The sequence below is a fragment of the Metopolophium dirhodum genome, chromosome 4 (genome assembly GCF_019925205.1).
Source record: "Metopolophium dirhodum isolate CAU chromosome 4, ASM1992520v1, whole genome shotgun sequence".
NCBI classification, from domain to species: domain Eukaryota; kingdom Metazoa; phylum Arthropoda; class Insecta; order Hemiptera; family Aphididae; genus Metopolophium; species Metopolophium dirhodum.
In genome coordinates this window covers 11,778,486-11,798,842 of record NC_083563.1, presented here as the reverse complement: position 1 = coordinate 11,798,842, position 20,357 = coordinate 11,778,486, and the positions used below count along the sequence as shown (strand labels likewise).

Below are 20,357 nucleotides of genomic sequence, written 5' to 3'. Positions count from 1 at the left end.
ATACATAATAATATATGCAGTATGCCAGTATGCACTCATATCCACGGGGCTTTTCTAGCATATAAGTTGTATTTAAAACGGCACCTACAATATAGGTAAGTGACATCGAATCTACTATATAAGAAAAACCAGTATATAGGTATACCTACTATAATACAAAAATGTAACAAAAAGCTGCTCTAAAATACACATTTATGCACTATATTTGAGTGCATAGTAATTAATAAGTAATAACTAATAACTAATATATTATAATATACGCCTTCTACTTTTACTCTTAAACTTACAAATAAGTATTTGATAATATATATATATATATATATGTATATACATTACTTGGAAATTAATTATTCAACTTCCATTTAATATTAAATAATAATTTAATGATTCCAGTAAATATATGTATAATAAAAATACTGGACACATACGATACCCGATGTGATACAATCATACAAACGGTATCTAGTCTACAAAAATGTCTGAGGTACAAATGATCACGGAAAAATGTCCGAAACAATAAGAAAGTCCGTGGTGAAAATTTGCAAAACCAAATATATTTGTGGTGAAATTATCCAATGTTAAAAATGTTTAAATGTCCGTGGTAAAATACTATGATGTTCAGATATCAAAAATGTCTTCAGCAAAAAAAATGAGAATTTATTTCAAATAGAATAAAACATTTTTTACCTATAGGTTCGATACAAACATACAATAAGCTGATTTGGTACCTATATACTGACCGTTTATTTCAAATAATTTGCAGCCCCGTAACCAAAAGCGGCTGACTCAAACGTAGTCTGTACTGCTCCTGCGCATCACTATTACAACATACCGCGAACGACGTGGTAGGTACACGAGGCACGTAGACCGTAAAAAAATTCAGACCTAAATTATTTTTATCGAAATTATTACACTATACTCTATTAATACTCTATTAATATTATCTATAGATACATATAACACGTGGACGGCGATAATTATTATTATGTTCCTAGTGCCCAACTAAAATATACCTAAATTTAAAACCCATTTAAAAAAAAATTTTATCTTTTTTTTATCTAGATAAAAAAGTATTTGTCTTTATCTTTATCTAGATAAATATGAGTTAAGTTATCTTTTATCTCTATCTAGATACATTAGAGTTGCATTATCTTTACCTTTATTTAGATAAAAAACTACTTATCTAATCTGAACACTGTCAAAACGTAAACATTTTCATCGATCATCTTTAATCACAAAATACTCGTGCAAGCACTACTTTATTTTTTGTAACCACTATAGCAACCCTATAATAAACAAAAATATATTATTTATTATATAAAAAAATAAGGATCACTTATCGAGATAAAATTAAAAATATAGACCATAGACTATTATAGAGTATAGATCTTTGGAATAGTCAATAGTGTAGCTTTCTGATGGTAAAATTTATTTTAATTGTTTAAGTAGATATAGTTCCATATATTAGGTACCTCAGTACCTCATACAAATAGACAAAGAAACAATTTTTCTTCTTTATAATATTAGTATAGATTATCTAATAAGTAAATGTTCTTAGAAACACACCTACTATAAAATTGTAATTTATAACAATATACACTTACAAGTTACAATAGATATTATGTTTATATTTTACTAATTACTATATTAGATAAATTTGTGATATAAATATAGCCCGTGTACTGTGTAGGTACCATATATTACACACAAACACACAATACATTCTTTATAATATAATATACATGTACGATTTATCTCATGTCCACATACAACAAAATGTTATACAATATATAAATGCTAATTCTGTGAGGATTGCCTATAGGCTATAGTATAGGTAATAATATTTGAATAATAAATAAATAATAAAAATGGTTTTGATTAATGATTAGTTAGTCACATGAAATTAGTATTGAGAGGAATTGATTATTGGTATTTTATACATTATTATGTATTAGCATACTGTGGCGCATAAATTATATAAATATAATATTACTAATTTCAGTCTTTTTAACGTTTAACCGCCGACAATTTTCGCTGTGGTGCGCGGTGTGACCGTGTGGGTACTTAATATGTTACAATACATATTATCGCCCAGTGGCGTGCTCAGCTTTTTGACTATTCTCCGATCACGTCATTTAACAGTAAATAAACATTTATACGAAAAATATAAACCGGATGGTGAAAGGGTATGACACCCTCATCCTCCACCGTGAACTTTCCCTTTTCCCCACTTGGGTAATGGGTCGGACCACTCGGACGCGTAGCCGTTAACCAAAACGATATCATTGTGACCCCCCCCCCCCACCCTGATCCCTGATTACATATATGTGAGTATACGAGTTGTACGATAAAAGTAAAACTTTTTACGAATTCATATTATAATAGAAGAATATAATAAATAATAATAATAATAAAAATATTATATCATTAGTTACACCGCATCTTGGTTCTTGGTCAAGACAATAATCATAAAATTTTGAGCATTAGAAGAAAAGACGCAAGTTTATTGTAACTAGGATGAGTAAATAAGTTACATAATATATTTATTATTTACAAATTGATATTATGCAGAGATATTAATTAAATTACCCACGTATATATTACTTACGTTGTTATAAGACCGTTGAAAATTATTGTTCCGGGGGATGATGTCGGAGTCGAGCTGCAAGTCGCGCGTGCGGATAGGTGCAGGCGCATTGTTCCACCGTGATTGGGGGGGGGGGGGGGGGTTGTGACGTGGGGAGGGAATAAAAAACTCGAAACGAAACCAGCGAATGGAATCGTATAACGAATAATATAATATAATGACCGCGCGCGCGTTGTTACAAGATAGAAGATCTATCTATTATACGATACCATTATTATTATTATTATTATCATCGTTACCTATACACGCGCGTAGCTGATGACCATATGCCGTCTGCCGGCACGCGCTTCCGCGTCAATGAGTGTTTGGGGCTCGTGCCGTCAACTGCCGTGCCGTCTGCCTAAGTGCCTAATAATAATAATAATAGTAATAACGATACACAGTGCCGTCGGTGTCCGTCTGCGATCGTATTTCGCCCGAGCGTTTTTTCCACACTTTTATTAAATCATTTACTTTTGCTTATATACCTACCTGTGGATTTATCGTGCACGTACCCACGCGCTCTACTGCCGTGATTGTACATTGTTTACATGAATAATAAATATATTATACCGCCGACTTGCATGATATAGTAACACATACGTACGAGTTAAACACACACCGCCCGCGACTTTGTCAACAGGTAAATACGACCTATATATAGTGATATATTTTTGTTACCTATACCCATAATGCACAATAACATTCGAACATTTTTTACTTCAATATAATATAGTCAATTGAATCATTAATAAATACACGTCTTATTGTTTCTTTTTTTATGATCGATTTTTACGACTCTATATACTAATCTCAAATGTAAATCTGTATTACGCTGACTTTTTCTACAACCGTCAACTTTGGATTTAAATCGATTAGTTATTAACCAGCTATTAAGTACAAAATATGTAGGTAATATATTATTTTTAGCCATATTATAGGTATTGATTTGTATGTGATTATGTTTTGTGACGATTGATGTGTGAAATGCAGATATTTTAAATTACATGTTCCAAACGTCAAAATGTCTATAGATTATGTGTAAGATGAAATAAAAATCGACTTATTTAAATTGATTATTTAATAACTTAGCTGATTACTTAGGCAGTTAGGCATACCAATTTGCGTGTATTTTGTTTTGTATAGGATTATTCACCAAGCACACTCATCTCTATTTTTGATTTAATGATAAATTTATTCAAATTTTGATTTTTAGAATATTTTTTAAATACATACTTAAAGACCATAATATTTTCAAATTTTGAGATATTTTGTACTAATTAAAGGATAAAAACTCCTGAATTATAAATGAGAACCCCACTTTTTTTACTGCAAATTATTAAGTGGATAATTTTTTTGAAGTTACTCGGTCACCCATTAATTAGTTTATACTTTATACTATATTTTCAGGAAAGTATTGCTAAAATGGTTTTGGTTATATGCTATATTTCTAAATAAATAATCAAAAATATACCTACTTTATTATTATCACAAATGCAATACAGTAAGACTTAAAATATCCTCCATTTTCTTTTATTTGTACCTAAGTAACAATACATAACTTTTTATTTTTTAATCCACGAGATTTTAGAAAGTGTGTAGTTAGCATTAACTTTATTGAGTATTTTTATTTATAAATGTGCAATAAACGCATATTTAATTTGAAAATAACAATCAACCTTAATATAATATAATTCAGGTCTATAAACTCTTTGAAGTTTGAAATAATTATTACTATTTTGTACATAAAATTTAATGATTTATCTAATTTAATCATTGATTGTTGACAAATTAATAAAATGCTCAAATGCTCAATTTAAAATGCATTTAAATGTATTTTCAGACTAGATTAAAAATGCCAACATTAAATTATAGGGGGGGAGGGGGCAATGGAGGGGCAAAATCAAATGTTGGGGGGGGGGGCACTTGCCCACCCTTGCCCCAGTGTAGCGCCGCTACTGCATTAATTAATAGGTTATTAATTAATGTGTTTATGCCATGGACAATAGTCCTTAAAAATGATTTTACAGCAATATAAAATATATGTAATATAATTTATTAATTAGGTCTAGTGTTTATAATACTTCGACTACATTTACAAACTTTACATTTTGATGGATTAATATTAATTACTAAAATTTTCAAATCACCATAATCCCCAAATCTTCCAAATCCATTATCCTATTAGTATAAAGTATAAACATTTTAATAACTTAAATAAATATATAAGTATATATGCTATATAGTATATACTATGTATTATTTATTATTTAATTAGGTGAATATTTGAAAAGAAATGCGTGAAATCCTATAAATATGTATATATAGGTACTAATGTACTATATAGAATACCTACCTGAATACAACTTGTTAACACTCAAAAAATTACATAATCTTAACGGCTAAACGATAAGTATATTAATACTGTGATAATTGATATAGAATACCTACCTATTGTTTATTCTTATTTATTGATATTGTTACTTGTTAGTAAGCCAGTAAGCTATAAGCTGCATTATACGGTTATTAAATTGACTTACGGTATTGTTCAATTTATGAATATAGGTACCTACCATTAATTAATATGATATAATATGAGAATAAGACTATAAGAGTAGCTAATTGCTATCTATATAAACTAAGAGGAGTAGCCGGTAGATAATAGGTATATTAATATTTTATATTTCTTATCTATATTTTTTGATAAACTTACTCTATTACACACTATTATACGAATGTATAGACGCAGTGACGGATTGAAGGGTTCAAATAAAGTAGGAAATTCCAAAAAAAGGGCCTCGTATACATGATGTATCAGTATATAATATACTTACGAAATTATTGTTTTTATTAACCTAACCTAACCCAACAATGGAAAATGATATTGCAGTAATGCAGTTTGCAATGACTGAATGACGTATTTATTTTTTGGTAGTCAAAATTAAAAAAAAATATATACTACTTATATGATTTAGATAGGCCAAATTAGGAGAGGTGCCTCGTCGGCAATTGTCGACCAAACGACCGTTTAATTTAATCCACCACTATCTAAGAGGAAGGAGTGTCATGCAAGTTTCCAGATAGGCCTTGAAAATTAATGTAAATGAAGTGCTATAGATATTGACAAAAACAATTTTTCTAAAATATTAATTTTTTTCTATAGACCTGTTGCTGGCCATTTTGATGTGTAGTTTACTCGTTCATGGTTTTCTTGGTGGATGAATTGTCATGTGAATTTCAAAACTACTCTAGAAAGTTTAAGGGAGCGGTAAATTACATTTTTGCGAAACAAAACTATTCAAAATTCCAAGTTTTACTGCCAAAGTGACGGAAATTCGTGTTACATGTGCCTTTTATGTAATTTTGTTATTTTAGTGATAGAAACAAGTCTTATGGTAAAATCTTTTATCTAAGTCTAGTAGTTTATTTTTTAGAATTTTTATATTTTTTTGAATCAATTAATTTAGAACGTACCTAATAACTTTTTTCAAAATATTATTTTTGGGAATTTCCTGAAATGAGTATATTTCTAAAATTATTTAGTGACCATGTCATTTTCACAATTTTTGTCATACGTTTAAGTAGCAAATTTTTTTTTTTAGTCAAGTCTTCCTGTTACACACTTACACCCAACAGCCTACTTGTTCCTGATTTTTGTGGTAGATAGATTGTTGAGCTAATTTCAAAACTAGTCTATACAGGAAAGTAGAAAGTTTTGGGTAGCGGTAAATTACATTTTGCAAAACAAAAATATCCAAAATTCTAAGTATTGACTGTAGTTTTACTATTATAAACAGTGACTAAAGTTTGATATTGATTTTAGATTTTTAAAAGGAATGGATTTTAGTTAAAATTTCGAAACTAGCTTTCAAATTTTGGTAATGGTGTGATTGATACTGACAAAAAAAATATTCAGAAATGTAATTTTCTTTTTATAGGAGGTGGCCGAAGTGGCTTATCCGAATTCCATTATTAAGTTACTCTCGTCTCTCGAATATAATGCATAATTTAAACAATTTCTTTTAACAGAAATTAAACATTGTAAAAGCAACTAATTTCTATACAAATACATTTCTTATCTTCTAAAACTTTAACTCTTAATATTACCGACTTTAAGATAAAACATTCTAAAATAGGATATTACGATAAAAAGTGGTCTAATTCAGTCTAATTGCAACTTCTGCAGAATGTGTTGGGCGCGTGTTTATGTATTATTATAGTATAATTTGCATATTTCTCCCGCGAAATGCTTCATACTCTCTCATTGGCTGCTGTGTGTCTGTGGCCCATGCATACATATGTATATTTGTTTTTAACTTTAATCAAATTAATAACACCCAGCAGCAGCAGGACAGCACAATTATAACGGACCGCGCATTAAAAAAAATTAAATCTTAAATTATAATTTATATGTATGTACAGCAGTGACGAATGGTGGTCGTCGAATAGACCGGCTGTAACGATGGATATAGTTCAGTATCGTCATCACCAGCATGAGCAGCAGCAGCACCAGCAGCACTACCTGCAGACGTTCGACGCGCACCAGGGGCATCTCGCTGTTGGGTCGGCCGACTACGGGTGCGTCGGGCTGGGAAATCCCGACGGAAAGCGGATCGAATCGCCGTCGCGGCACGGCGCGTACTGGCAGTGGCAACACTCGTCGGACGGTTCGTCGTCCGAGGGGTTCAATCACGGGCAGCGAGCGTTCCTCGACGATTCCGCGGACCGCGGCTGCTGGGACGCGACTGCGAGCTGTGGTAGCCCGCCACCTCCATCGACCCATCGACTACCTGCGCCGCTGGACGACGAATGCTCTTTCACCGGTCATCTGCAGTTACTGCAGCCACTGACATCCCGGCACAGCGACCGATGGAATCGTTCCTATTTCAGGTATATACGTATTATATACAACTATAACAATATATCAAAAAAAAAATTTTTTAGTGCAAACGCGTTTGAAGTTTAAATTTTTACAATTTTGGATGTTCACGCGAATTCTCACGTAGCGATTCTCTTATTTTCTTATATAATTCAAAAACGAATAACTGTAGACACTTGAACTTTACACCTTATATGTTTATTTTATCAATTCCTATTCCAATTAAGTAGGTTATCGCATAGATAATAGGCATTATAATATACAATAATTATATTATGTCTATATATGTCCATATGGGTTATTGTGTAACCAAAAAATCTAAGAAATATGAAAACACAGTTTTTTTATACAGTTATTTTATGTTGAAAATTGGACGAAATTAAATATTAAATAATCAAGAATAACAATTTAATTTATTTTGTTGTAATTCTCCTATCCCTACCCTGAGTAAGTAACCTATAGATTGAACGAATTTTTGACAAAAACATCGCATAGGTACATTGTATAATGATAAATCATTTATATAGGTACCCATTATTATTTACTTATAAAGTTAGTCATACCGATATAGGTATCACGGGGAAGGTGTGAAATATGAATAGGTTCATGGTACCATGAACATAAACATAATAAACAGCTTAAAATTATTCTGAACATTTTGAAATTTTCATTGTATATAGAAAATAGTAATATTCTAATATATGTAGGTATATACCTATATGTAGGTATACGTAATGATGGTGAAAGTTCTTACAGTGAATATTTTTTTGAATTCCAACATAGAAACATTAAAAACTAAAATGGTTTAATGAAAAATTGGTATTTTTCGTATCAAATTTATCAAAACTAGAATTTCAAAGATAGGTAGGTAAATAAAAAAATTATGCATAAATATTTTTAAATTGCCATAAGAGCAATACAACAGAAAAATGTGTTTTACATTTTCATGCTTTTTAATCTAAGAAACTTTTTTCTATCAACAATTCTTGAAAAAAAAGTAAAAAAAGTTTTTAAAGTTAAAAAATTCAAATGCCCAAAAATTGCTAAAAATTAATTTAAATATTTTGAAAATTTAATTATGTATAGCCAATGATAATTAGTAGATACCATTACTATGATTCGCTGTATTTTTTTTGAGAAGAAATCTAAATTTTTTTATTTTTTCTGAGTTCTCTTCTTCCCGTCACCCTGCACGTAAGTCATAAGTGAGAACATTCGATAATGATGTTTTATGCTGGCCAAGTGTTAAACAATACAAACAAAAGAGGAGTGTTACTTTTTAATATAGGAGTGCAGTGAGGTTATGAATTAAAAAATAGCAGACTTGGCCACAATGTAGATTTCACTACTTTGATAGGCCGACTTTTTTGGGAGGGAGTTTGGAACTTGGCCTTTTTTCACCGTTAGGTTTTTGTCGGGATATCATTTATTTTTGCGGGCTTTAGCATCGTGAACGACGTGTTGATTTATTTTAATTTTTAATTTTTTAGTTTCTTAATTTTTTTTTATGTCGTAGATTTTCACTTGTAAGCTTTTTTAGACTATTTGGGTCTCCGCTGAGAAGCTGAGAGATTGGACTCTTGAGCGTTGTCAATACCAGGCAAAGATAGCCAAGCACGATCTTTTATTTTTCGTCGTCGAGACTTTTTAGATAGAATAGTTGTTAAGTCTGGCCTGTACAAAGTTCTTAGACGATTATATTCACCAATGGCAATTTCGGTAACTCCTTCTTTGTATTATACAAAATAATGATAATTTAGTGATAATAATTCCATTCAATTCATAAGAATACCTATGCAATTTTTCATCAATGTTTTCTTATGACGTTATCACGTAAAATTATCGTCCGTAAACCGACGAATATTATTCAAATATTCTGTATTTGAATAATAAATTATATTATATTTTGAATTTGAATAAAATAAATTTATAAAAAACATTATTATGTTTTATAAATATATATAAGTTAACTATTAACAATTTCTTATTATCATATTGTAACGCTGTTAAAAGAAAACGTTTATTCGTGCTAAGCGCGCCACTTCATACGTTTAGAAATACAGTCTCTAAAGCGGCATTAATTTTGAAAAAAATTCAATTTTTAGATTTTTCCCTTTAGTTGCACTGTAAAGCCTATCTTTGTGCCAAATTTCACGTTTCTACCTATACTAGAAGTGTCGTATAATTTGTGTATAATTCAGTGAGTGAGTAAGTGAGTCAGTCAGTAACAATATTGCAAATTTTGAAATGGCACAATATTAAGGGCTCATTTTCTTACAGAGTCCTAAGCTACCTTCTCGAGATTAATCTGTATTTTAAATTTCAAAAAACTGTTAGAAAAACTGTGCGAATTGGTTCGTGTAAAGATACACTGGCATTGCTGGAACTTGGCCTGGCGCACTGCCGTACACTCAGATTCTACAATATGTTTCCTAACGACAATTAACAGACTTTACCTCTTACCATAGTACCAAGTGTCATACAACGCTAATTACAATGGGCATTGTGACAGAAAACAGGATAATATTTATGAATTATTTACAACACTGTCAACACTGTTGGACATTTTAAATTCTGAACAAGCCAACAAGGTTACTATTTTTTTAAAAGTTTAATAAAAATGTCTTTAGTTTTGATGTGGTTTATGTAATTAAAATAAATTAGGTGTATAATAATTTATAACCATATTGTATATTCCTACATGGGCACTACACAACTAACAAACATAAAATATCAGTTTTGTCTATACTTATTCATCACTGTACCTTTTTTTTTAATAATAGACAATCATCAAATGACTATATATCAACAAAGCCTAACAGCAAAGAGTCCATATCTCCTACAGTGGCAAGAAAAAGACGTTTGGCGGCTAATGCGAGGGAACGTCGACGCATGAATGGCTTGAATGAAGCATTTGATAGACTCCGTGAAGCTATACCAACGTCCATAGAAGACGAACACAAATTATCAAAATATGAAACGTTACAAATGGCTCAAAGTTATATATCAGCATTATGCAACTTACTGGATCAAGCTCATAAATAAAATATAATTTTTATTACTCAACTGTCAATTTTTTTACACATAAAATGTTTTCTAGTCACAAAAACAAATATTTCTTTATTTTGTCTATATAATAAAAAATAATAACAAAAAAGCAAATAAATACAACTAACTTTTATTTTTTTCATTACTGCACACCTAAATAAAAAATAATATGTGGTACAAGACAAAAAGTGTTACTTCAGTAAAATCATCAACATAATAACTGAAATTGTATTTATACAAAATTATTCGATTGGAAGTTTAGCCATATTACATTAAATTGTATACATTACTCTGGTAGAGAGAACAGTAAAAAAATAATGAATTTAAAATTAAAATATATATTTTTTTAATATATAAAAATATATATATGTATATATATTATAAACATTAATCAATATATTGCGCCAGCCATCTGAACCCTTCTCCATAACCTTGACGTTTCAATACAGAACACATGAATACTTCTAAAGGACGACCTGGAAGATCTGTTCTGGGTACTCTCGCCTAAAATTAAATAATCAATATTAGTTAATATGAAATTAAACAATTTTTATACTAAATAGTATTAAACCGTGATCAGTAAAGTAACACAACCTGCTATTAATATATAGCCTTTGCATATAGTACTACATTAATTATTTCATAATAAATAAACAACCTAAAATAGATTTAATTTTAGATATTGAGTGAAACGTCTTTTACTATATTATTCTACTACTTATACAAGTTAATTTTCTAGCTTCCTAAATAATGTACCGGCAAAACTTTTAAATCATTTAGTTTTTTATATTACATCTAAATTATAACTTTTCATGTCATTGTGTATTTAGGAGTACAAAAACACTATTTTATGAGTATACAAAAAAAAAAAAATCATATTTCTGAGTTAATAATTATATATTATGTAATTTTTATTAAATATCTATTAGTTGAATTCTCTTAGACAATTTGCTATATTGTGCGTGGGACGGACAGAGAAAATGAATTATGCATTGACATACTATTAAGAGGATGTCAGCGCACTATTTGTTTTCTCTCTTTAACCCATGCGCAACATGGACAAATCACATTTGCGCAGAATCGTTTTTTCTATGTTTTTAAGTAATCTTAGAGTAAAATCACTCATCACAAAGATAGAGAATATTATTTTAGAGGGAATGACATAACAATTTTATATTTTATTGTTATTTGACTTTGAATTCGACTTTCAAAGTAAACAAAAATATGTTTTAAATTTAAATGATGTTTAAATTGTTTTGAAACAATATTTAGAGAAATCAATATGTTATTCCCTCAAAAATATTATTCTCTATCTTTTTTGTAATGGGTGATATTACTCTAAGATTACTTAAAAACATAAAAAACGATTCTACGTAAATGCATTTTGTCTATGTTACGCGTGGGCCAGAGAGAAAACAAATAGTGCGCTGACATCCTCTTAATTGTTAGTGATAAGTTTATATCTACGGTTCTTTATAATTTACAAGGGTCGAGGGTGATTAAAATTATATAGGTTCCAAAATATAGATTTTGAGAAGTAAATAAAAGTGGTTTAGCTTATAAATCATTTACACATTAAACATATTCTTATATACAAATAACATGATACAATTACTGATAGTTAGGTTTTTGAAAATAATTCATATCCATAAATACAATAATAAAAGGTTACAAAATATTAACACGTTCACGCCTTCATTAGTTCAAGTGACAAGGGTGAGTCTTTGCTTAGACCGTTGTCGAATAATATATGAGACATGTCCAATATGTATTTCAAATGGGATTTATAGACTTGTTTATTTTAAGTGATTTCTGAGGTATTGATTTTAATAGTTGGTTCAAATATTGGCCATCAGATACCGTTAGTATTGCTACTCTTTCATTATTATAATATTTTCAGTGGTATACTGTAAGCCACTCCAATATACCGCAGGGTCGTGAACGTGTTAATGGGTTTGTTGTACATATTATATAATATCATGTTTTACATACTTTTCCAGTTGTTTGGTTCAATGCAAAATAAGTTCTTAATTCTGTTTCATTCAATGCACCTTGTCTATCAATTTTGTTACCAAGGACGAGTACGGGGCAGTTAGATAAAGACTCATCAAGCAATAATGAATCTAATTCATTTTTACTTTCCATAATTCTAGATTTGTCACAAGCATCTACCAAAAATACAATTGCATCTACGGCAGGGAAATAATCTTTCCATACTTTTCTTGCTTGAGAATGGCCACCCAAATCAAATGTTGTGAATTTTATGTTTCCAATAGATAATTCTTCAGATGCTATAAAATAAATAATCAAATTTTAAATTACCAAAGTACAAAAATATTAAACTTATAAATTATTTATTTACAACAGTTTCATACTTGGATGCAATGTTGGAGTGTGCTGTGCCAAACGATCATCTTTCAACATATGTAATAGAGTAGTTTTTCCAGCATTATCTAAACCAAGGAATAGTAACTTTCCTGATTTTTTCCACAACCCTATAAAATCATGACATTATAATTGATTCAATCTTCTAATGTAAAAATAATATGAACACACATACTACAAATTCGCTAGATTAAACTTGTGTGAAAAAAAAATGCACCAGGTTGATTGGACGATATTGTTTATATGGTTCATTATTCTGGTGTGGGATAATGTAGGATAATTTTAAACCGGTCTAGTTTAGCGAATTTGTGGATAATTTATGCGATTTATTTTGTAATCATATTATTCAGTGATAATAGAAAAATAACAAAATTTGATTGTATAATATATATTATATAATAAATGAATGAACTATTGAAATCATATAGGTACACATGGATATAAATGAAATACCTGTATTTGAGTCAATTTAAAATATTAATACATTTTCATTACCTAATCAATAATCACATAACAAACAATGAATAATAGGTAATGAATTATTACTCACCTAAATATCCCAGGACGCCGGTAACCCAATCCCAAAGAAACATTTTCTAATGAAATTATCTGTAACATAAAAAAGATAATCATGTTAGGTATGTAAATATTTTTTATAAGATAAGATGAGTAATTAATAATATTATGTTAGAACTTATAACTTATATTAATACGCAGTTTTAAAAATAGATAAGTATGTGAACTCCTAATCATTTAATATTAACTGTTACTTTATAGACTAAATACATAAAATATATAATGTCTTTTTAACAAAATAAAAATAATAAGTATAATGTGTCTATACAAATGTATAAAATCAGATATAGGTAAGTACTTCAAACAAGGTATGTTAAAATAACTAATTTTAAATTGGCAAACATAATATGCTTAACTAAGTGTTGAAAGTGAATGTGTTTCTGTAAAGGCTAAGGGAATAGCAAATCTTATTTATTCAGGTAAATCACGATTCGATAATAAATCGAAGTCATTAGTGAATTTAGAAAATGTACTTGTTCATAAGGATTGCCGAAAGAATTACACAAGACCTGACACCATAAGGAAATGTGTTAATGAAAAAGAAGGTACGAGTAATATATCACCTGTTAAAGGTAAGCTACGTTCGAGTTATATATTTAAATTTAAAGAAAATTGTTTATTCTGCGACAACGAATGTTCAAGTTAGAAAAAAATTTGAGTAATGAACGTCAAGATAGTATTATACAAGTATCTACCCTTCATTTTAGACACTCAATTATTGACGTAGTGAACAAAAGAAATGATGAATGGGGTAAAGAGTTGCTCAAATGGTTGAATAGTGTGATGTGTTTGGTATCTGAAGAGTTGGAAGTATCATAAATTGTGTGAACGTAAATTTTGCTCTACAAATCCAGTCGATGGAAATAAGAAAAGAGGGAGACCACAAGATGAAGATTTAGCAAACGTGTTTTTCAATTTATGTGATTGTTTGGAATCTGAAAATGAATTTCAAAAGTATTGTCAAATGCGTGGTATGATTCAAAAAAAGCAATTGAAGAAGAAGAACGGTTAAGAATAGTCAAAGCAGCTGCTACTATAATACGAGAGGATATAAGGTTATTTGTTTATGAGACTGATTCATTCCCTCCACCAAATCAATTTATGGATAATGTGAAACAAGACATACCAAAGAGCTTATTTTTTTTTTATCTGAAGTTTGTGGTAAAAATAAAAAAACAAAATCTCAAAAATATGATAATAAATTTGTGGCTTTGGTGCATGGCATAATAAATTGTTGTGGGCCTCGCTCGTTCATTTCACCGATTTTACTGGTCTTTATTTGCACAGACATTTTGGTACAAAACGCGTGCTATAGATATTTTTTCAAACTTTGGATTTTGTGTTTCATATACCGATGTTTATGTTTTTGAGACATCATCTTTACTATACCCACAACCCAAAGTTAACCGAAATAGATTTTCACAATTTGTTTTTGATAATGCCAATTTCAATAGTAACACGCTTGATGGTTATAATGCTTTGCAGTTTTCATACAATGGGTGGAATTCAATGTGAAGTGCCCAAAAATTCTATACAGTGGAATGAACGTAGACAAAAATTAAAAACAGTTGTGACTGCAGAAACTATGGGCAATATTGCATCAATTCCAATTATTTCATTTGAAAAAACGGGTAATATGAATAACAAAATAATAATACAAGATTTTAATAACATTAGGCCTACTGTTTATGATATGAAATGTGTCTCCCAGCGAATTGCACTGGATGTGTGTACAGTGGCTTGGTGTTATAAAATGTCCTGGTTGGAATGGATTTATGGAAACTACAACTGACTCTCGGGAATATCGAGAAACACAGATAAGTTTTTTGTCATTTGTAAACTTACCACCAAGCTTACCCGATTGTATTTAATCAGTTTTGATTTTCGCAGCTTAAGAATGAAAACAATTAAACCAAAAAACGTGTTTTGTAACTTTTGACCAACCCTTATACATATAAGGACGAAATATTGTTGAATTCTCTAAATTAAATCCACAAATAGTAGTGAGACTTGGCGGGTTCCATCTTCTCATTTCATTTATGGGTTCAATTGGTTACACTATGGCTGGTAGTGGTTTGAGAGAATTATGGAACACTATATATGCAGCCAGTTCAATTGGTAAAATGATGACTGGACATGCATATTCAAGAGCAGTATGCGCCAGGCGCGGATCTAGAAGATTATAGGGGTGCTCAAAAAAAAAAAGTTGGGCAGTGGTGTCGCTCTGCTGTACAGTAGGTTACAATTGGATCACTGTAGTCTTTAATGGATGGTGTTAAATTCGAATTCAACGATATAATATCATTGTATAATAAGAAAAACTAATTTCAGAATATAAAAACCTATTAGGTACCTAATACTAGTACTAAAATTCTGATGACAATAATTTTTAAAACATAAATTAAATTTAAATGAAATTACTACCATCATATGCTTTATATAAAGTTTACTGTATAGATATTAGACATTTTAAATTATTGATATAATTAGTTTTCTTAATTTTATTGTATTGTATTAGGTATTTGAATTATATTTAGTTATAATTGGACATTTTTCTGATTATTCCGTAGACATAATATACGTTTACCTAAGTACTTTTAGTATTTTAAGACTACAATATTTTAAAAATCTAATACTTAAATTTTAAGTTAATCATAATAAGTAATTATGTTATTCTGTATTGATTTTAAAATTGCACATAGTACATATACCAGAGCCAACAATATTCTTATATTAAGCATTTAAAATTAAAATTATTTACTATTAAATTTATTGGTACCAGAAACTAGGTATTAACATATTTATTCATTGTTTTATAATCGGTATATCTTTTAATTAATATAATATTATGTTTCAAAAATTAAAATTTTAATATAAAAAACCCTAAACTTATTAATAATGTACCAACCAATGTTTAAATTTATTGAATTTATCAACCATATTAGATTTAATTCTGCAAGATCATAAATTATGACATCGATAATATAATAAATATATTTTTTATAGTTTATTTCAATGGTTAAAATGTGTAGTATTGAGTAGGTACCTGTAGGTTTGATATTTGAATGTAAGGTGAATATGATGATTGCCTATATCATATTATTTACAAGGTAAGGAATTTTTAAATTTATTTAATGAATTTTGAAAACCTTAAAGGTAATTTTTTTTAAAAACACTTAAAAAAAATATTTAATTTAGATTTTAGATTTTAAAAACCATGGTTATGATTGCTGTTATTTTACAATTGATACCAATAATAATACAAAACTCCAGAGGTAGTGGGGTACACCGAGAAAAGAAAGTAACTCTTTAAATATATATATTGTTATGTTATAGTCCCTGTGAGATGTCTATAATTTTTCTTTTAAATTAATTTCATGTGATGTACCTACCTAGTTTTAGTAACTTAATTTTTTTTTGAGAAACGTTAGATACCTTCTTAACATTATTTGAGCAAGAACTATAAAATGCAAGTTCCAATAATGTAATGACGTCATTAAAAAATATTATTGACTTTTGCGCAATAACTCATTACAAAGACAGTTAAATTGAAACGTAATATTAATAAAATGTATGTGGTACTCATTCGTCCAATTTAATGCAGACGCTAAATAATACGTTTGGATCAACCCAAACTAAAAACTACTCGTAAAATAACCAATAAAATAATGAGAAAACTTGGTTTCCCTTTGAATATAATAAATAGGGTTTACATACCTTAAATTATAGTTTACGCAGTGGCTATTTTCACGTCCGAGGAAATTTTTTCTAGAAGGCTAAACGAAACGACAAGATTACAAGCAATAAAGAAAATGACTTAATACAAATATCTAATAAATATTAACGATAATGTTTATTGATGATAACCACGATTTAATATAGTTCAAGAAATTACTGCAGCTAGACGCAAGTGTATAAATAGATAGTATCAATTATTCTGTGATAGTATAACAGATATAATAAACATGGATGTTGTTACATGACCAGACAGTAAAATAAAAACGATTTATATCCCTATACTATCATGGATGAAAAATATCATATCAGTTTAGCTCGGAATAAACAACAAATCACTTAATCACTGGCCATGGCCGCTGAATTTAAAAATATTTAAATTTTTAATATTATATTATTAGATACAAATACAATTTCACAACTGACTACTGAGTATAAAAAAATGTAAAATGTATAATATAATGACATCAATTTCCAACCATATTGTGTACTTAGTATATTTATTAGGCAGTGATATTTAGATTATGAGTCTTAACATAGTAACTAGTAAGACACAAAGTAATAACATTAAACTATATAATATACTTATGTATTATTTATGTGTTTAGGTAGTTGCAGGTAAGCATAATATAAAATAGTTAATTTTTATTCATTATTATTCTCCTGGACTCAACAGTCTACAGGTCAACTTATCGAACTTAAATAAACGATCTTATATATAACAATTCATTATTTGAATAATTAACAATGGATAATAAACTGTATAACGCTATTGGTTAATTCAATAATAATTTTCTCCACAGACCACGTTTACTTAAGTGTAATTTCTATGACTATTTTCGGAATTCGTATGCGACTCCCTCCCGAGTAATAATCGAAATACCTATTTTCCCGTGTCCCCTGTGACCCCCGCACCCCTTATTCGGAATTTTCTACTTTTTCTTACGCGAAACAATTGAACGCTATTTGTATGAATTTGTATGACCATTACTGGAATTTGTATGCAACCCACTCCCGAGTTATAATCGAAAAACCAATTTTCCTGTGTCCCCTGTGACCCCCTCTCACCGTTTTGGAATTTTCTACTTTTCTATGCGAAACACAATTAAACGCCATTTGTATGAATTTGTATGACCATTACTGGAATTTGTATGCAACCCACTCCCGAGTTATAATCGAAAAATCAATTTTCCCGTGTCCGTCGCATCCCTTATTCGGAATTGTCTACTTTTTCTTACGCGAAACAATTAAACGCTATTTTTATGAATTTGTATGACCATTTCTGGAATTTGTATGCGACTTTCCCTCTCGTAATAGTGGAAGAATATCTATGAACCCCTTTAAAAAAGTATTATGTAATACAATTTTACTTTTTTTATATATATCGGACACCTGTTAATGAGTGGTTACCCAAAACCTAAGACTTATAATAAAACTGGTTAGAAAAACCGTTGATATAGAAAACCTGGTTTTAATAACCAAAATCGAAATCTCAAAATTGATTTTGATTTCCGTGTTCCTGTTTGTATCTAATTCTTTGATTGTTGTTTATTGATATTTTAATTGTTTTATATGATAATAATGTTTTAAAATATAAATCTTAATATATATATGTATAATGTATATATTATTATATTCACCACGTACATATAGAAATATAGTAGTTTTTTTATAATTTTTAATATTTGGGTAATTTATTTTTTTAATTAAGAATAATTATAAATACAGACATACAGAAAGCACCTTTTACACTTAAATTACATTTTAAATGAACCGGGAAAATTGGGTTTTCGATTATAACTCGGGAGGGGGTTGCATTCAATTTCCGAAAATGGTCATACAAATTCATACAAATGGCGTTTAATTGTTTCGCATAGGAAAAAGTAGAAAATTCCAAATAGGAGGGGTGGCAGGGGTCACAGGGGACACGGGAAAATAGGTATTACGATTATTACTCGGGAGGGGGTCGCATACAAATTCCAAAAATGGTTATAATAAAAATTCATACAAATAGCATTTAATTCTTTCGCATAGGAAAAAGTAGAAAATTCACGGCTTATTACAACGTGTTACAATAAAAAATACCTATAATAAAAATTTGAGAGGAGAACTTTTTTAACAATCGTAAGGAATCTGATTTTTGATATCGTATTCCTATTGTCTAACATCATATTGTAACTTAACACGGTTTTTAACTTTTTAACGAATTATTATTTAAATAATTAATAAAAATATCGAAAATCGGGCTTCTTACGATTGTTAAAAATACGTACCTATAATATACCGGACCCCTTACCAAAACACTACCACATACGAATTTTATAATTCTTTTGTTGCAATTATTTAATGACTATAGGTATGCAATTTGTCTGAAGTGTAATGCTTGTTTGAAAAAAATATGCTTTTAAAATAAATGGTTCGCGTTATTTGTGAATACTTAAAAGTTATTTGTTAAGTATTTAACCAATAAAGATCTACGATTCTACGACCCAATACTATATAATTGTTATTGCGATACAGAACCAGGATAGGTATCTTTTATCTATTCTATGCATTCTACAATAACGCTAACCCCTGGATTATTCTAACATTAGGTGAAATACTGTTATTGCAATAAGTATGTAACTCTGACAATTGACAAAGATGGTAAAAGTACCCTCTAATAAGCAGGGCCTGATTAACCAATTTATGGGCCCAGTACAATTTTCAATTTTGGGCCCCAAATTGTCCATCCCTACTTTCTTCAATGCTAAAATAAAATGTATGTATATTGTATTATGTACTAATTTAAATTAGTTGCGTATATATAAGTAGTTGAACCATAGAATAAAATTGTATTGTTAAAAATTTGATTATTTAATATAGATACAAGTACAATTTACACACTTAATGCGTTTAATATTTATTCAAGTAAGTATACAAATTAAAAACCAAACTTATTTTTTTTTTTTATTAGTATAATTGATAATTACATTTGTATATCAAAGTATATGTTTTTAAGTTTAATGTTATAAGTTAAATTTGATTTCAGCTAATCAGCTTTCACCAACATTTCGATTATGCGTTAGTAGATGAAATACTTCTAAACGTAAATTTATCCAAACTACC

The 20,357-nt window shown here is 29.2% G+C and overlaps 2 protein-coding genes across 3 annotated transcripts; one reads left to right on the top strand and one right to left on the bottom strand.

The window, feature by feature from the left end:
• The first annotated feature begins 2,891 nt into the window (after nucleotides 1–2,891).
• LOC132943735 (protein dimmed-like) lies at nucleotides 2,892–10,676 on the top strand. 2 transcript variants are annotated; one of them, XM_061012812.1, is made up of 3 exons: nucleotides 2,892–3,269; nucleotides 7,052–7,516; nucleotides 10,289–10,676. In XM_061012812.1, exons 2-3 carry the CDS (start codon nucleotides 7,089–7,091, stop codon nucleotides 10,548–10,550), a joined length of 690 nt encoding a protein of 229 aa, XP_060868795.1. In that variant the 5' UTR covers nucleotides 2,892–3,269; nucleotides 7,052–7,088; the 3' UTR covers nucleotides 10,551–10,676. The 2 variants fall into 2 exon arrangements, with proteins under 2 accessions (XP_060868795.1, XP_060868794.1); XM_061012811.1 differs by having other exon boundaries at nucleotides 7,049–7,516.
• Nucleotides 10,677–10,721: 45 nt separating this feature from the next.
• On the bottom strand, nucleotides 10,722–17,438 carry LOC132943736 (GTP-binding protein SAR1b-like). Its single transcript, XM_061012813.1, has 5 exons — nucleotides 17,232–17,438; nucleotides 13,489–13,547; nucleotides 12,929–13,048; nucleotides 12,546–12,844; nucleotides 10,722–11,057 (listed from the first exon to the last, which is right to left on the bottom strand). The coding sequence occupies exons 2-5, from the start codon at nucleotides 13,529–13,531 to the stop codon at nucleotides 10,941–10,943; spliced, it is 579 nt and encodes a 192-aa protein (XP_060868796.1). The 5' UTR covers nucleotides 13,532–13,547; nucleotides 17,232–17,438; the 3' UTR covers nucleotides 10,722–10,940.
• Between the last annotated feature and the right edge of the window lie 2,919 nt (nucleotides 17,439–20,357).